Raw genomic sequence first — 18,356 nt, forward strand, 5'->3', positions numbered from 1 at the left:
CCCCAAACTAGGCGCATTTACAACTGCAGCAGGCAGGGCATTCCAATCCCTCACCACCCTCTGGGTAAAGAACCTACCCCTGACATCCGTCCTATAACTACCACCCCTTAATTTAAAACTATGTCCCCTCGTGCTAGCTTTCTCCATCCGAGGAAAAAGGCTATCACTGTCCACCCTATCTAAACCTCTAATCATCTTATATGTTTCAATAAGGTCCCCTCTTAGCCGCCTTCTTTCTAACGAAAACAACCTCAAATCCATCAGTCTCTCCTCATAGGACCTCCCCTCCATATCAGGCAACATCCTGGTAAACCTCCTCTGCACCCTCTCCAAAGCCTCCACATCCTTCCTATAATGTGGGGACCAGAACTGCACACAGTACTCCAAGTGCGGCCGCACCAGAGTCTTGTACAGTTGCAACATGACGTTGCGGCTCCTAAATTCAATCCCCCTACCAATAAACGCCAAGACACCGTATGCCTTCCTAACAACCCTATCTACTTGATTCCCAACTTTCAGGGATCTATGTACACATACACCCAGATCCCTCTGTTCATCCACACTATTCAGAGTCCTACCGTTAGCCCTATACTCTACACATCTGTTATTCCTGCCAAAGTGAATTACCTCACACTTTTCCACATATCCCTACCTACCAGGCCTATCTATAACCCTCAATCCCATTAAATCCCATGTACTCATCCAGAAGTCTCTTAAAAGACCCCAGCGAGGTCGCCCCCACCACCACCGACGGCAGCCGATTCCACTCACTCACCAGTTCCTCACTAACTAGGAGCTGGCAGCCTGACCCCACTGGAGTGAAGGTGGGGGGGGTGGGGTGGGAGGGTGCCATGGAGGCCCCACCCGGAGGTCAGGATTGAGGGCAGGTGCCCCATTGGGCATTGCCAGCCTGGTATTGCCAGCCTGGCACCCTGGCACAGCCCAAAGGGCAAAGAGGCAATGCCCAGGGGACACTTTGGCACTATCAAACAGTGCCAAAGGCGTGGGGGTCAGTGGGGGCAGGGCCTATAAATCAGTGGGGGCGGGGGGGTGAGGGTTCCACTGCCACTCTGCACTTGGGATCAATGGCAGAGAGAGGGAAGTGACTGATCAGGGCTGGCCATCGGGATGAGAGGGGGAGGTCAGGTCTGCCAAAGGGGTTGGGGCTGTTGGATGGTTGGTGGGGGGGAGGTGGTCATGGAGGTCAGTACTGCCAGGTGGATTGGGGGGGGGGAGGGGGGCGCGGTTGGGAGGGGGGATTCGGGAGTTTGAAAAGCCTGTGGGGCATGGGGTGGTCAGGCAGGCCTGTCGATGTCCAGGAAGAGAGAAAGTATAGGCGTTGGTGGCATTTCTTAACTATAGCTTTGGCATGGGGGGGTGGTGGGGGAAACGAGGGTAGGTTGTTGGTGATCTGGACACCAGGAAACATGGCTCTACTGCATCAGAATGTTGACTGCTCTCTCTTTAGCTCATGGACTCGCGTCCAGCTGCCATGGTTCCAGAGGAGATGAGGGCCAGTGCATCTTCTCAGTTCACCGTTGCCCTCTGCAGTGAATGTGGCAGAGACTGCCGTGCCAAAGTGAGACTCCTGAGCCACACCAGGCTCTGCTTAACACACAGTAACCACCCGCAAAATAGAGAAGGAAAGGAGAGAGTGCAGAACGTAGTGTTACAGTCATAGCTAGGGTGTAGAGAAAGATCAACTCAGTGCAAGGCAAGTCCATTCAAAAGTCTGACAGCAGCAGGGAAGAAGCTGTCCTTGAGTCAGTTGGTACGTGACCTCAGACTTTTATATCTTTTTTCCAAAGGGAGAAGGTGGAAGAGAGAATGTCCGGGGCGCGTGGGGTCCTTAATTATGCTGTCTGCTTTGCCGAGGCAGCGGGAAGTGTAGACAGAGTCAATGGAGAGCCAATATCCAGTGCTCCTTCCTCCATTCCAACACTTCATTCACTGTGGAAGTGCTTATATTTCTCTCTTCTTTCTTTCAATCGCTGGGGGGGTGAGGGGATAAGTGCAGCTTTGCATGATTATCTTGGTCATTACATAGGGCCGGAATTTCCTTCTGATAGCAAGAATCGGAAGAGGAGCTTGTTTCTAACTCTTTGATATTCAAATGGAAAGGGGAGGCAATAGCCACCACAGTGTGTATGTTTGTGTGTGCTTTAAAGTGTAAAGTTCATTTATTAATATCACACGTGGGCTTGTATTAACACTGCAATGAAGTTACTGTGAAAATCCCCTCGTCACCACACTCCGGCGTCTGTTCAGGTACCCTGAGGGAGAATTTAGCATGGCCAATGCACCCTACCCAGCACATCTTTCAGAGTGTGGGAGGAAACCGGAGCTCCCGGAGAAAACCCACGCAGACACGGGGAGAATGTGCAGACTCCACACAGGCGGTGACCCAAGCTGGGAATCTAACCCTGGTCCTTGGCGCTGTGAGACAGCAGTGCTAACCACTGTGCCGTCCATGTGTATGTTTGTACATGTGCCTGTGTGTGTTTGTGTGTCTGTGTTTGTGGGTCGAAGGGACCTTGCTGTGTTTGCCCACAGATCTCTGAAGGTGGAAAGGGCATGTTAGTCGGGTGATGAGAAAGGCATATGTGACACCTGCCTTCATCAACCGAGGCATAGGTTACAAAAGCAGTGAAGTCATGTTAGAGCTGTATAGGACTTTGGTAAGGCCACAATTAGTGGCCAGAATGGCATTTAGAGAAGGAATTTTGACCTCCTTACCCGTCCTTTCCACCAGGGAAAAGATACAAAAGTCTGAGGTCACGTACCAACCGACTCAAGAACAACTTCTTCCCTGCTGCTGTCAGACTTTTGACTGGACTTACCTTACATTAAGTTGATCTTTCTCTACACCCTAGCGATAACTACATTCTGCACTCTCCGCTTTCCTTCTCTATGAACGGTGTGCTCTGTCTGTATAGCGCGCAAGAAACAATACTTTTCACTGTGTGTTAATACATGTGACAATAATAAATCAAATCATATTGAATCAGAGTGGTGTACGATTAACAGCTGACCCACAGCAATGGGAATGGATCATTACTGTCCTCTGCTAGCAAATGACTCAGTCAGTTCAGAGTGGGCAAGGAATTCCAGAAACACCCACAACCCCGTGAATGAATGAAAAAGAAAATAACTAGAGTATCTGTGAAATGGTGGGAGGCTGGGAGCTATGGAGCAGCAGAAAGATTTAGTGGTTGACTTACAGAAATCACTGAAAATTAGTGGAGAGGTACAGAAAATAATTCAAAAGTATCGTGGAAGGGTGGCCTGTATCTCAATATTATAAAGGAATGGATGTTATTCTTCAACTGGACAGAGTTTTGGTTCGAGCTCACCAGGAACATTGCTTTTGTTTGTGAGCACTGCACCTGAGGGAAGATTTTTGTTTCTTTTTTAATGTATTTGTTCATGGGATATGGGCATCACTGGCTGGCTTAGCACTGCTGCCTCACAGCGGTAGGGACCTGGGTTCGATTCCTGGCTTGGGTCACTGTCTGTGTGGAGTTTGCACGTTCTTCCTGTGTCTGCGTGGGTTTCCTCTGGGTGCTCGGGTTTCCTCCCACACTCCAAAGACATGCAGGTTAGGTGCATTGCCCATGCTAAATTCTCCCTCGATGTACCCGAACAGGCACCGGAGTGTGGCGACTAGGGGATTTTCACAGGAGCTTAATTACTCTGTGAATGTAAGCCTACTTGTGACTAATAAATAAACTTTGCTTTACTTTTTACTTTACCTTATTATATCCAATCCATCGCAGCAAATGGTGAATTCAGAATTCAATTAAAGTCTGGAATTACAATTTTGGGGTGGCACGATGGCACAGTGGTTAGCACTGCTGCCTTACAGTGCCAGGGACCCAGGCTCAATTTCAGCCTCAGGTCTCTGTGTGGAGTTTGCACATTTTCCCAGTGTCTGCATGGGTTTCCTCCAAGTACTTCAGTCTCCTCTCACAGTCCAAAGATGTGCGGGTCAGGTTGATTGGCCATGCTACATTGACCCTTATTCTGGGGGGATTAGCAGGGTAAATATGTGGGGTTACAGGGATACGGTGGGATTGTTGTCGGTGCAGGCCAAATTTAGGGATTCTACGATTAATGGTGACCGTGAAACCATCGTCGATTGTCGGAAAAACCCATCTGGTTCACCCATGTCCTTTAGGGAAGGAAATCTGCCGTCTTTACTTGGTCTGGCATGTGATTCATTTTTAATTGCCCTCTGAAATGACCTGTTGTTTGTCCACCATCATCGATGAGGACCTCGACACCATCAGTCATTTTGAGGCTGGTTGCGGTGTGTCCGAAGATGACTGATCAGGGCCAGTTCGGGCACAGAATGTCCTGGCGCATATCGGACAGACTTGTGTAGACACTGTAGTTGTTGCGCTGGTGATTGTGGACTTGCGCAGTTCACACTTAAGTTGTGCTTCAGAAATGCACCTTCGTGAGCTTGACAGACCTTGTGGATGAGGCAGTGCCGGGTAGGGCGGGTTTGTGCCAGCGTTTCCCAGGTGGTCGTGTCAATGTCCAGCGACTTCAGGGAGGCCTTGAGTGTGTCTTTGAAACGTTTCTTCTGCCCTCCACGCGAGCGTCTTCCAGCAGAGAGTTCCCCAAAAAGGAGCTGCTTGGGTATACGCTCGTCTGACATACGGATGACATGACCTGCCCACCGGGTCTGCGCTCTCAGTGTGTGGACTGATGGTAGACTTGCTCTAGAGAGAACTTCAGTGTCTGGTACTTTGTCTTGCCATCGGATGTCTAATATTCTGTGAAGACAAGTCATGTGGAAATGATTGAGCTGTCTTGCATGCCTTCGATACGCAGTCCACGTTTCACAGGCATACAGGAGGGTAGTGAGTACCGCGGTGCTGTAGACCTTCAGTTTTGTTGCTGGGCTGACTCCTCGTTCCCATACAGTGGAGCGCAGTTCACCAAAAGCAGGACTTGCCTTTGCTATTCTGCAGTTAACTTCTGTATCAATAGTCACTGCTTGGGAGAGGGTTCTGCCTGAACAAGTGAACTGGTCCACTGCCTGTAGTTTCTGCCCTTTGAGTGTGATTATGGGTGCTGTGTACGGTGCATGAGGAGCAGGTTGGCGCATGACATCAATCTTTTTAATGTTGATGGTGAGTCCAAAGTTGTCACAAGCCGTGGAAAATTTGTCCACACTGACTTGCATCTCAGGCTCTGAGCCAGTGTACAGGGTGCAGTCATCGGCAAAGAGGAAATCTCTCAGAACAGTCTCCTTCACTTTGGTAATAGCTTGAAGTCTCCTCGGGTTGAAGAGCTTCCTATCCACTCTGTACTGGAGGCTGATTGCGAGCACACAGCCCTGTTTGATGCCATTGGTGGCTGGGAATGCCTCAGAGGATTCTTCGCCATCCAGTACTCTGGCCATCATGCCATCACGGAACTGGCGTACCATCTGAGTGAATTTGGGGGGGGCAGCTGAACTTTGACATGATCCTCCACAGGCCTTGTTGGCTTCCAATGTCGAAGGCTTTCGCGAGGTCAACAGAGGTTGTGTAGAGCTCGCGATTCTGCTCCTGACACTTCCCCTGAAGTTGGCACACAGCAAAAATCATCTCAATAGTCCCGTGGTCTTTGAGGAAGCCAGACTGTAACTCTGGAAGCAGGCCCAGGTCCAGATGAGTGACCTGACGATTTAGCAGGACTCTTGTGAGGGTTTTTCCTGTGATGGAGAGCAGCGAGATTCCTCGCATTCTTGCCAATTGCCCTTCCTCTTGTAGAGGTGTACAATGGAAGCATCTTTAAGTTCCTGACGAACGGATCCTTGCTTCCAAAAGGACTGGAACAAGTCAGAGGAGTGTATGGGCTGTCAGGGAGGGGTAGTCCTTCTGGTGGGGGAACATGTCGTCCTTTCAGGGTGGTTTTTCCACCCTTTGTCCCCACCTGGAACACAACTCTCACCTGTGGCTCCCCGTAGCTGTTTGCATGCGACAGCGGCCACACCCCGGGCAATGGCTTCGACAAGCCGGCTAAACCAGGTGAGGGTAGCCGACGGGTCTCAACCCTCGGTGAGATAGGGAGATGTCTATCCCAGCAGGTGAAGACAGAGTCTAGTGGATTGAGCGGACGAGACCAATGGAAGGTCCAATGGTCAAGATGGTGGTCCCTGCAAGCATCGTGGAACATGAAGAGCAGGATAAGACACAGAAGACGTCCTGGTTATCCACTGCGCCTGGTCCCACCTCCAGCCCGTCTTGACTTTTGTCTTGCCACTGGATCTAGATGGGAATTGGGAAGAGAGAATGAGGCTGATGCTGCACAATTCTCCCTCCCTTTACTCCAGATCAAGCGCTAGTCTCAACACCATCATCATCAGTGTTCTGTTTAACCTTTGAAGTCCTGTGGCGATGGGCGAGCGATGAAGCAGCAGGTGTGGATACACTGGGAGCTGTCGTCTCGGACCTGCACACAGGCGGCTCAGGTCTAATGGTGGTTTTCTGCTGAGCGAAGCAGCAGTGAAACTCAGCGTCTACCTGGGCGACTGAGCAGTCCTCTTCAGGAACGCACTGCTCACCTCCATAGAATGAGGAAGGGGCTAGAAAAGGTGCCCTAAACATTGCCTGGTTCACTACACCCTGGCCAGTTTACCCCCAGTGCTCGCAGGACAGTCCAGAATAAACTGCCTATACTGCAGGGTGCCTGGCTGAGTGCCAAGGCAGATGAAATACAAGGATACGCTGACAGAAACGACTTGAAACGGTTCTGTGAAGCCCTCAACACTCTCTACGGACCTCAATCTCTCGGGAGATTCCCCCCCCCACTCTGTACAGATGGTACAACTCTCTCATTACAGAGAGGGCTCAGATCCTGCAGAGATGGGTTGGACACTTTGAAGCCATCCTCAACCGCCCGTCATCCATTAACGATGAGGCAATGTACAGGATTGCCCAGGTTGATATCAACAGTGCCATGGATGATCCACCGGTAGTAGCCACAGTCACGAAAGCTGTCAGCCAGCTATCCAGTGGCAAAGCCCCAGGGGCAGATGCCATACCCGCAGAGATCTACAGAGCTGCTGGTCCTGTACTTATCGAGAAGCTCACCGAGTTGTTCCTGAAATGACCTAGCACTCAGTTCAAGGGCAATTAGTTTAGCTTAGTTTATTAGTTTATTTTATTAGTGTCACAAGTAAGCTTACATTAACACTGCAGTGAAGTTACCGTGGAATTCCTCTCGTTGCCACACTCCGGCGCCTGTTCGGGCACACTGAGGGAGAATTTAGCACGGCCAATGCACCCAACCAGCACGTCTTTCAGACTGTGGGAGGAAACCGGAGCACCCAGAGGAAACCCACGTAGACACAGGGAGAACGTGCAGACTCCGCAGGGACAGTGACCAAGGTGGGAATCGAATCCATGTCCCTAGTGTTGTGAGGCAGCGGCGCTAACCCCTGTGCCACTATGTCTGTATAGTGCGCAAGAAACAATACTTTTCACTGTATCCCAATACCAGACAGTAATAACTCAAATTGAATCAGAGTGGTTTACATGTAACAGGGATGGGCAGCAAGTCCTGGCCCTGCCAGCGACACCCACATGAATAAAAAATGTTCAGCACTTTGAACTTGTTCCCCCAATGAGTATAGGCCCAATGCCTTTCTCCCCTAGATAAGCCCCGCATCCCAGGGATAACACAATGATATCCTGATTCAAAAGGATGAAAACTGTACACAGTATTCCAGTGTGGTCCCACTGAGGCCCTGTACAGCTGCATAAAACTTCCCACTTTTATCTTTCATTTCCCTTGCAATAAACACCAACCTCCCACTTGCTGCATACTAATGTTTTGTGATTGATGTACGAGGATTCCCAGCTTTCTCTGTACCTCAGAGCTCACCACTCATTCATTCAGATTTAGTATTTAAATAATACTATTGATTTAAATAGTATCCTGTTTTTCTATCCTTCCTGCCACAGTGGACAAGCTCACCGCTTCACACATTATACTGCATCTGGCAATGTTTTTGTCCACTCATAGAATCCTACAGCGCAGTAAGAGGCCATTCGGCCCATCGAGTCTGCATCGACCACAATCCCACCCAGACCCTATCCTCATATCTCCACATATTTACCCACTAATCCCTCTAACCTATGCATCCCAGGACATTAAAGGGCAATTTAGAATGGCCAATCTACCTAGCCCACACATCTTTGGACACTCAACCTCATCATCTCCTTCTGTAGACTCTCTACCTCCCCTTGATAGTTTACTTTCTAACTGATCTTTGTGCCATCTGCAAACTGAGCTACTTGGTCTCTCCATCATTGATATAGGCTTGAATTCCACCATCCCGTCCACCGCTGGAACTTTAGTGGGCGGGTTGTGGACGACGTGAAACCATCTGGACAGTTGGGTGGGAATTAGACCAACACGACTGGAGAATTGTGCCCACAATTTGTAAACAGTTGAGGTTCTAGCACTGATCCCTGTGGCACTCCACTTGTCCCAGCCCGCCAACCCCTAAAAGACCCATCTATCCTTCCTCTCTGCTTCCTGTTAGCCAAACAATCCTTCAGCTATGCCAGTATGTTAGCCCTTACACCACATAGTCACACCTTGTGTAAGAACCTTTGATGTTCCACCTTATCAAATGCCTTCTGGAAATACAAGTACACCACATCTACATCCAAGTACACTACATCAGGGTGGCATGGTGACACAGTGGTTAGCACGGCTGCTTCACAGCGCCAGGGACCTGGCCTCGATTCCTAGTTTGGATCACTGCCTGTGTGGAGTTTGCATGTTCTCCACATGTCTGCGTGGGTTTCCTCTGGGTGCTCCGGTTTCCTCCCACATTCTAAAAGATGTGCTGGTTAGATGCATGGATCCGAACAGCTGCCGGACTGTGGCAATGAGAGGAATTTCACAGTAACTTCATTGCAGCCTTACTCGTGACTAATAAATAAAGTTTACTTTAACGGGTCCCCTTTATCCACCTTGCTTGTTACTTCCTAAAAAGCTCTTATTAGGTTAGTTAACCATAGAAAATAGAAGCAAAAGTGGATTATTTGGCCCTTTGAGCCTGCTCTGTCATTCATTATGATCATGACTGATCATCAAATTCAATATCCTGATTCCCCCTTCCCCACATATCCCTTGATCCCTTTAGCCCCAAGACCTATATCTAATTTCTTCTTGAAATCAGACAACGTTTTGCCTTCAATTACTCTCTATAGTAATGAATTTCACACATTCACCACCCTCTGGGTGAAGAAATTTCTCCTCACCTCAGTGCTAAAAGGTTTACCCCTTATCCTCAAACTATGACCCCTTGTTCTGGACTCCCCCACCATTGGAAACATTCTTTCTGAATTTACCCTGTCTAACCCTGTTGGAATTTTATGGTTTTCAATAAGATTCCCCTCTCACACTTGAAAACTCCAATGCATCTTGGTTAATAAGAGGACCAGGGGTTATGGGGAAAAGGCAGGAGAATGGGGATGAGAAAAATATCAGCCATGATTGAATGGTGGATCAGATTTGATGGGCCGAATGGCCCAATTCTGCTCCTATGTCTTATGGACTTTTGGCATTATGGATTGGTAAGGAACAATTTCCCATTCACAGATCGACATTGACTCTGCATGATCAGATCATGGTTAGAACATAGAACATAGAACACTACAGCACAAACAGGCCCTTCAGCCCACAAGTTGTGCTGATCATATCCCTACCTACCAGGCCTATCTATGACCCTCAATCCCATTAAATCCCATGTACTCATCCAGAAGTCTCTTAAAAGACCCCAGCAAGTTTGCCTCCACCACCACCGACGGCAGCCGATTCCACTCACTCACCACCCTCTGAGTGAAAAACTTACCCCTGACATCTCCTCTGTACCTGCTCCCCAGCACCTTAAACCTGTGTCCTCTCGTAGCGACCATTTCAGCCCTGGGAAATAGCCTCTGAAAATCCACCCTATCTCTACCTCTCAACATCTTATAAACCTCTATCAGGTCATCTCTCAACCTTCGTCTCTCCAGGGAGAAGAGACCGAGCTCTCTCAACCTATCTTCATTAGGCATGCCTCCCAATCCAGGCAACACCCTTGTAAATCTCCTCTGCACCCTCTCAATAGTTTTTGAAATGGTTTTTGAAGTGTTGTGTTTTCCTTTCTTAATAATGGATTCTGGAGGTCAGGATGTGACTGAGTGGTGGTACACCACAGGTTGGAGGGCTTGATCAGACTCCCCCTATTACTGTGGTACTTAAAATATATGTGTCATGGAAAGAGGAAGGAAAGCGAGTAAAACAATTCTGAATGAAGCGAAACAAGAATCAGGAACTCAAGAGTTAAATGAAGTTACCAGGATTTTCCGTAAAATTTGGGAGGAGCTAGGATTGCCATCCCCCTTTTGGGAAAAAAAGCCCTTAGCAGCAAATTATTCTCCTGCGGGAGTCCCAGAAAGGAAGCCTTGAGCCTACTTCTCCCGTTCACAGGCGGACTGTGTGTGATTTCTTTTTGGGTTGGATTTTGTTAACGGGAGATCAAGTTGAAGCATGCTGCGGTGCCTTGTACATTCAGCCAGGAATCTTCCCAACGTGGAAAAAAGAGACAGACAGAGTGACCCAGTCGTGACTCTAAGCTTCAAAGGTAAAGCGACCAAATCTCAGTCCACAAACTGAGCAGGAATGGTGTTTGGGGGGGTGGGGGGGTGGGAGGTGTGGGGTGGAAGGGTGGAGGGGGTGGGGAGGCAGCAGTTAGTGTTGGGTGCAGGATTGATGGATGTATATTTTTATTTTGACATTCCACCTTTCGAAAAAGTGAAACCTTTCTGTGAAAATGCTGTTTGTATGAGACTGTAGGATAACACAACTGAGAAGGACACCCTTTGGCCCATCCTGCCTGTTCTGACTCTCTGAGTAAGAAGTCTCACAACTCCAGGTTAAAGTCCAACAGGTTTATTTGGTCGTAAACGCCATTAGCTTTCGGAACGCTGTTCCTTTGTCAGGTAAGTGGGGACGAAAGCTAGCGGCGTTTACTACCAAATAAACTTGTTGGACTTTAACCTGGTGTTGTGAGACTTCTTACTGTGTTTACCCCAGTCCAACGCCGGCATCTCCACATCCTGACTGTCTGAATCAGCGACCCCATTAGTCCCACTTTCTCAGCTCTTTCTTTCTCGACTCCTCCTTTTCAACAGTTTTTTTCTGAAAACGATCACTTCTCTTTCTCAATCTTAATTCCAACTCCTGTATCGGGTAAATTCAATAATACAGCGGCGCTTTCCTGCTATGTTGTGAATGGGTTGTGAACGTAGCCCAGTCCATCACTCAAACCAGCCTCCCATCCATTGATTCCGTCTACACTTCCCGCTGCCTCAGCAAAAGCAGCCAGCATAATTAAGGACCCCACACAGCCCGGACATTCTCTCTTCCACCTTCTTCCGTCGGGAAAAAAGTCTGAGGACACATACCTCCCGACTCAGAAACAGCTTCTTCCCAGCTGCCATCAGATTTTCGAATGGACCTACCTCAGATTAAGTTGATCTTTCTCTACACCCTAGTGGCGGCACGGTAGCACAGTGGTTAGCACTGCTGCTTCATAGCCCCAGGGACCTGGGTTCGATTCCCAGCTTGGGTCACTGTCTGTGTGGAGTTTGCACATTCTTCTCATGTCTGCGTGGGTTTCCTCCGGGTGCTCCGGTTTCCTCCCACCGTCCAAAGATGTCCGGGTTAGGTTGATTGGCCATGCTAAGAAATTGCCCCTTAGTGCCCAGGGATGTATAGGTTAGAGGGATTAGTGGGTAATATATGTAGGGATATGGGGGTAGGGCCTGGGTAGGATTGTGTTCGGTGATGGGCCGAAGGGCCTCTTTCTGCACTGTAGGGTTTCTATGATTCTATGATCCAGCTATGACTATAACACTACATTCTGCTCTCTCTCCTTTCCTTCTCTATGAATGGTATGTTTTGTCTGTATAGCGCACAAGAAATAATACTTTTCACTGTAGACCAATACATGTGGCAACAATAAATCAAATCAAATCAAATTAAAAATTTCCTTCTCTATGAATGGTTTGCTTTGTCTGTATAGAGTGCAAGAAACAGTACTTCTCACTGTAATATTAATGCATGTGACAATAATAAATTAAATCATATCAAATCAAAACTTTCCTTCTCTATGAATGGTTTGCTTTGCCTGTATAGCGCACGAGAAACAGTACTTCTCACTGTAATATTAATGCATGTGACAATAATAAATCAAATCAAATCAAAAATTTCCTTCTCTATGAATGGTATGCTTTGTCTATATAGCTTACAAAAAGACAATACTTTTCACTGTATATTAATGCATGTGACAATAATAAATCAAATCAAATGTATTTGGGCTTTAAAAAATAAACCTGTGTACAATGATTTCATCTCGTGTTTGCAGAATTTAATGGTTTGTTTGAAGTGTTGTGACTCTCACTCTGGGGAAAAGTCTGCTAATGTCAGGCACCCAGTCTTCTGTCAGTGAGTTTGCCGTTATCTCAACGATTCCTTCGGATTGTGGGAGCTTCTCGCCTTCCTGTGAAGGTCTGTAAGAGGGGCGGGGAGGGTGTGGGGGGAATGGCTTGTTCGGCAGGATGAGGGCTGTGAAGGCAGCTTTCGTTCTCCTGGCTGATCGCAGTGCTGCAGGAAGTGTAGCGGGAGGGACCGATCTCCCACTGAAGTTGCTCTGTGAAACTTTTCTCCCATATATAGAAGCCCGTGCCCACACTGAAAGCGGGCAGAGCTTCGAAAATGACACCGAGCACTGATGGCACTGATCCGTTCACAGAGACCGGGATGCTCAGCATTTCAGCAATTGTGCTTTGTGGTTTGAGTTTGTTTTTTTTTTGGCAGGGTTGGGGTTGTGGGGGAGTCTCTGATACTCCTGTTTACAATCAGGATCGTGTTCTGCTGCTTTGTACTAATCCTCCATTCTTCTGTTTAAAATTCTCCTCCTTCACGCACAGGTTTCAGTTAAATAACGGGAAGACCAAAAGCTATTGTGCGGGATTCCCCCCTACCCCTCACCCGCCTGTCCCCCCCTCACCCGCCTGTCCCCCCCTCACCCGCCTGTCCCCCTCACCCACCTGTCCCCCTCACCCGCCTGTCCCCCTCACCCGCCTGTCCCCCCCTCACCCGCCTGTCCCCCCCTCACCCGCCTGTCCCCCTCACCCGCCTGTCCCCCCCTCACCCACCTGTCCCCCCTCACCCGCCTGTCCCCCCCTCACCCACCTGTCCCCCCTCACCCGCCTGTCCCCCCTCACCCGCCTGTCCCCCTCACCCGCCTGTCCCCCCCCTCACCCGCCTGTCCCCCTCACCCGCCTGTCCCCCCCTCACCCGCCTGTCCCCCCTCACCCGCCTGTCCCCCTCACCCGCCTGTCCCCCCCTCACCCGCCTGTCCCCCCCTCACCCGCCTGTCCCCCCCTCACCCGCCTGTCCCCCTCACCCGCCTGTCCCCCCCTCACCCGCCTGTCCCCCCCTCACCCGCCTGTCCCCCTCACCCCACTTGCCCTCCCTCACCCTGCCTTCCTCCCTACCTACCTGCTCCCCTCACCCCACCTGGCCCCTCATCCCAACTGCCCCCCCACACACCACCTGCCCCCCCCCCTCACCCTACCTGCCCTCCCCTCATCCCACCTGCCCCCCCCCTCACTCACCTCCCCCCTCACCCTGCCTACCTCCCCCTCACCCCGCCTGCCCCCATCACCCCACCTGCCCACCCTGACCCCGCCTGCCCCCTCACCTCACCTGCCCCTCCTCACCCTGCATGCCCCCTTACCCCACATGCTCACCCTCACCCTGCCTGCCTCCCTCACCCCGCCTGCCCCCCCCTCACCACTTGCTCTCCCTCACCCTGCATGCACCCCCCCCTCACCCTGTCTGCAGCTCCTCACCCCACCTGCCCCCCCGCCCCTCACCCCGCCTGCCCCCGCCCCTCACCCCACCTGCCCTGGTGTGTTTTCCAGCAGCAGAGGTGGCCCACTCGTTTTTGACCCCGGACGACGGCAAAACTTCCCAGGGAGAGGACCTCGCCACACAGATCCTGGCATTCCAATTCCAGGGATCGATGTCCTGACTTCTGTGCTTGGATGAATCCCAGTGGACCGCCCTGTTCCCCCTTATCCCTCACACATAGACTCCTCACTCAAGGTGGAGTCAGGAGTCTTCCAGTCCCGCTGATATCTTTGGTGTTCTTTCCCATCCCACTACCAGGGAACCTGTCACGGTGGGTGGAGTGGGGAGAGGGGGGGGTGGATGGGGAGCACACCTGCCTTTGGGACTGCAAGATCTCACTGAGGCGAAGGGCCTGGAAAATCCTGCCCATTGGCCGGAATTCTACTGTCCCGCACGTCACGGGAATGGGAGCGGGCGAGGGGGCGGACAATGGGAAGGTCCGTTTACTTTGGGCGGGATTTTCCAGTTTCGGGTCGCGCAGGGCCGTAAAAATCCCATACATTGGGTAGCACTGTTGGCTCAAAGTGCCAGGGACCTGGGTTCGATTCCCAGCTTGGGTCACTGTCTGTAGAGTCTGCACGTTCCCTCTGTGACTGCGTGGGTTTCCTCCCACAGTCTGAAAGACGTGCTGGTTAGGGTGCGCTGGCCGTGCTAAATTCTCCCTCAGTGTACCCGAACAGGAGCCGGAGTGTGGCCACTAGGGGGGATTTTCACAGTAACTTCACTGTGGTGTTAATGTCTTCAGTTCCCGCCACACCGCTATTCCTCAATTGCCGTCTCCATCTTTCCCCACTGTCTAAGCCTGACATTATCTTGGTTGACTCCATATCCTCTCGGTCACTCAGGTCATCTACTTGCACTGCCCGCCTGCTTCCACCCTACGTCTGCTCCTCTGCTGCCGGTGTCAGCCATGCTTCTGACACTGCTCAGCTGAACTAGCTTGTACCAAATCCTCCCCTCACCCAGGCCCACGCGGCTGTGTTGATAGTGGGGTCACTGGACTCAGCCGCTTGCTGCATCCACTATTTGGACTGAGGCTGCAATGGGGTCAAGAGCCAAGTGGCCTGGTCAAACCCAACTGGGCATCACTGAGCTGGTGCTGCTTGATAGTGCTGTTGATGACCCCCTTCCATCACTGATAATCGAGAGTAGACTGATTAATTGCCCGGGTTGGATTTACCCTGCTTTTACAGGACATACCTGGGCAATTTTCCCAGAAGAAAGAACAAATAAAATTACAGCACAGGAACAGGCCCTTCAGCCCTCCAAGCCTGCACCGACCACAATGCCCGACTTAACTCAGAACCCCTACCCTTCCGGGGACCATATCCCTCTATTCCCATCCTATTCATGTACTTGTCAAGACGCACCTTGAAAGTCCCTATCGTATCCCCCGGCAGCGAGTTCCAGGCACCCACCACCCTCTATGTAAAAAAAGTTGCCTTGTACATCTCCTTTAAACCTTGCCCGCCCGCACCTTAAACCTGTGCCCCCAGTAATTGACTCTTCCACCCTGGGAAAAAGCTTTTGACTACCCACTCTCATAATCTTGTAGACTTCTGTCTGGCCTCCCCTCGACCTCCGTCATTCCAGTGAGGACAAACCAAACTTCTCCAACCTCTCCTCATAGCTAATGCCAGTGCTGTAACTGTACTGGGAGAGCTTGGCCAGGGGAGCGACAAGTTCTGGAGCACAAGTCTTCAGTACTATTACTGGAATGTTCTCAGGGCCCATTGCCTTTGCAGTATCCAGTGCCTCCGACCATTTCTTGATATCACGTGGAGTGAATCGAATTGGCTGGAGACTGGCATCGGAGATGCTGGGGACCAGTGGAGAGGGCAGAGATGGATCATCCACTCGGCACTTCTGGCCGAAGATTGCTGCAAATGTTTCAGCCTTATCTTTTGTACTGAAATGCTGAGTTCCTCCATCATTGAGCTTGGGGATACATGCGGATGGACCTTTGTCTCCTAGGACTGTGCAGTGATCACGCCTACCAGTGATGTTATAATGGGTAGAGGCATCTGTGACAGGCAGGTTGATGAGGATGAAGTCAGCCCCAGTCGAGCAGCTATGTCCTTCAGGATCTGGCCAGCTCAGTTGATGGCGGCGCTACTGAGCCATTCTTATTAATCGACACAGAAGCCCCCCCCCACCCAGAGTACATGCAACATAGGAGAGTACTGATTCATCAGCTAGGGGGGTGGGGGGGCAGCAGGTAGGGTTATTAAGCTTGGTATACAGTAGTTCCTTGGTGCAATGTCCATGGCAATGCCTCACCAACTAACTCGCCAACCAATTTTTCTCCCTTTGAAATTAAATTCTCTTCATCCGCCCTGACAAGTGTGAGACAATGAAACTTAAACAGCCGTGCCTTTTTTTCCAACAGCAAAATTTTGCATTTACATGGTGCCTTTATTGTAATGAAACGTCCCAGAGTACTTCACAGAGGCATTATAACACACAACAGTCATAAGTTGTAGATAGTAAGAAAGGATTGTGACTCAGATGATTGGAAAATAGAATCAATCGAGTGGAAATTAGGGATAATAAAGCTCAGAAAACCCAGGAGGGGTAGTTTATCGCCCCCCCGAACAATAGCAATACCATTGGACATTGTGCACAGTGGCACAGTGGTTAGCTCTGCTCTTAACAGCACCAGGCACCCGACATCGGGTGGTTGTGTGGGGTTTGCATGTTCTCCCTGTGTCTGCTTGGGGTTCCTCCGGCTGCTCCAATTTCATCCCATAGTCCAAAGATGTGCGGATTAGGTGTATTGGTCATGCTAAATTGACCCTAGTGTCAGGGGATCAGCAGGGTAAATATGTGCGGGTTACGGGAATAGAGCCTGGGTAGCATTGTGCTTGGTGCAAACTCAATGGGCTGAATGGCCTCCTTCTGCACCGTAGGGATTCAATGATGCCATGAGACATCTGGAGTCAATGTTGAGGATTCCCAGGATTACCGTCTCTATCACTGTGCTGTCACCACCTCTGCTGGGTCTGGCCTGTCTGTAAATGATAGTCAGACCTTTTGGGGTGAAGTTGGGAAACACATCTACAAATAAATGTGGCAGAAATATGGAACACTCTTCCTCAGAGGCAGCTATTCGACAGCGATGGTTAGGATTAAATCTGGGATTGAATGATTACTGTGGACCAAATGTATTAAAGGATTTGGGACAGGAGGATGAATGGAGTTACCTCACAAATGAGCTTGGACCTCATTCAATGGCAGAACGGACTGGAGGAGCTAAATGTTCCTGTTCCTTTGATCCCATGTAGCCGGTAAGGAACACAAAGTGGTGGTTAGCACTGCTGCCTCACAGCTCCAGGGACCTGGATTCGATTCCAGCCTCGGGTCCCTATCCGTGTGGAGTCTGCACGTTTCCCCGTGTCGGCGTGGGTTTCCTCTGGGTGTTCCGATTTCCTCCCACACTCCAAAGACGTGCAGGTTAGGTGGATTGGCCAGGTTAAATTGCCCCTTAGTGTCCTGGGATATGTAGGTTAGAGGGATTAGCGGGATAAATATGTGGGGTTATGGGGATGGGCCCTGGGCGGGATTGTTGTCAGTGCTGACCTGATGGGCCAAATGGCCTCTGTCTGCACAGTGGGGATTCTATGATTCAAACATGAGAATTAGGAGCATGAGTAGACAATAAACATCACTGAGCTCACTTCTCTGTTCAGTAAGATCACCGACTATTTTCAAAATTAACTCTGCTTTCTTTTCCTAATCCCCTATCTCATGTTTTCTCACTGTCCAAACATATGTCAATCTCATTCTTGGATATACTCAATGACAGAGTCTGTCTGGAATTTGAAAGATTTACAATCTCTGAGTGAAGTCCCCTTATCTCAGTTCCCAAGAGGAACAATCTCCCACCATCAACCCTCAAAGAATTTTAAACATTGCAACGAGGTCATTTTTCATTCTTCTAAACTCCAGAGAATATATAACCATCAAGAGGCCATTAGGCCTGATGTGTTTATTCAGTCCATGTTAGCTTTCACCAACAGCAAATACAGACCCAGTCCATTCCATCGCCCATAGAATCCCTACAGTGCAGAAGGAGACTATCCAGCCCATCGAGTCTCCACCGACTCTCCAAAAGAGTATCTTACCCAGGTCCAGTCCCCTGCCCGATCCCTGCAACTCCACACATTTAGCATAGCTAATCAACCTAGCCTAGATAGCTTTGGACTATGGGAGGAAATTGGAGCACCCAGAGGAAGCTCATGGAGATATGTGGAGAATGTGCGAACTCCACACAGACAGTCACCCAAAGCCAGAATCAAACTCGGAGCCCTGGCGCCCTGAGGCAGGGAATAGTGCAGAGTAACACAGTTGAGAATGCGGAATAGTGCACAGGAACACAT

At 50.0% G+C, this 18,356-nt stretch overlaps 1 protein-coding gene across 5 annotated transcripts in view; it reads left to right on the top strand.

Annotated features, from left to right (window-relative positions):
* dysf (dysferlin, limb girdle muscular dystrophy 2B (autosomal recessive)) overlaps positions 1-18,356 on the top strand; it is a 284,564-nt gene that overhangs the window by 20,238 nt on the left and 245,970 nt on the right. For 3 of the 5 annotated variants that reach the window (XM_080191788.1, XM_080191806.1, XM_080191882.1), the window contains exon 1: positions 10,450-10,639. The exons of the other annotated variants lie outside the window; for them this stretch is intronic. In XM_080191788.1, coding sequence (XP_080047914.1) covers positions 10,546-10,639 — 94 coding nt within the window. In that variant the 5' untranslated portion in view covers positions 10,450-10,545. Of the gene's footprint in view, positions 1-10,449; positions 10,640-18,356 lie in introns of those variants that run through there. 5 annotated transcript variants of the gene reach the window in all.

The sequence above is a fragment of the Carcharhinus amblyrhynchos genome, chromosome 1 (genome assembly GCF_965287045.1).
Source record: "Carcharhinus amblyrhynchos chromosome 1, sCarAmb.v2.hapA, whole genome shotgun sequence".
NCBI classification, from domain to species: Eukaryota; Metazoa; Chordata; class Chondrichthyes; order Carcharhiniformes; family Carcharhinidae; genus Carcharhinus; species Carcharhinus amblyrhynchos.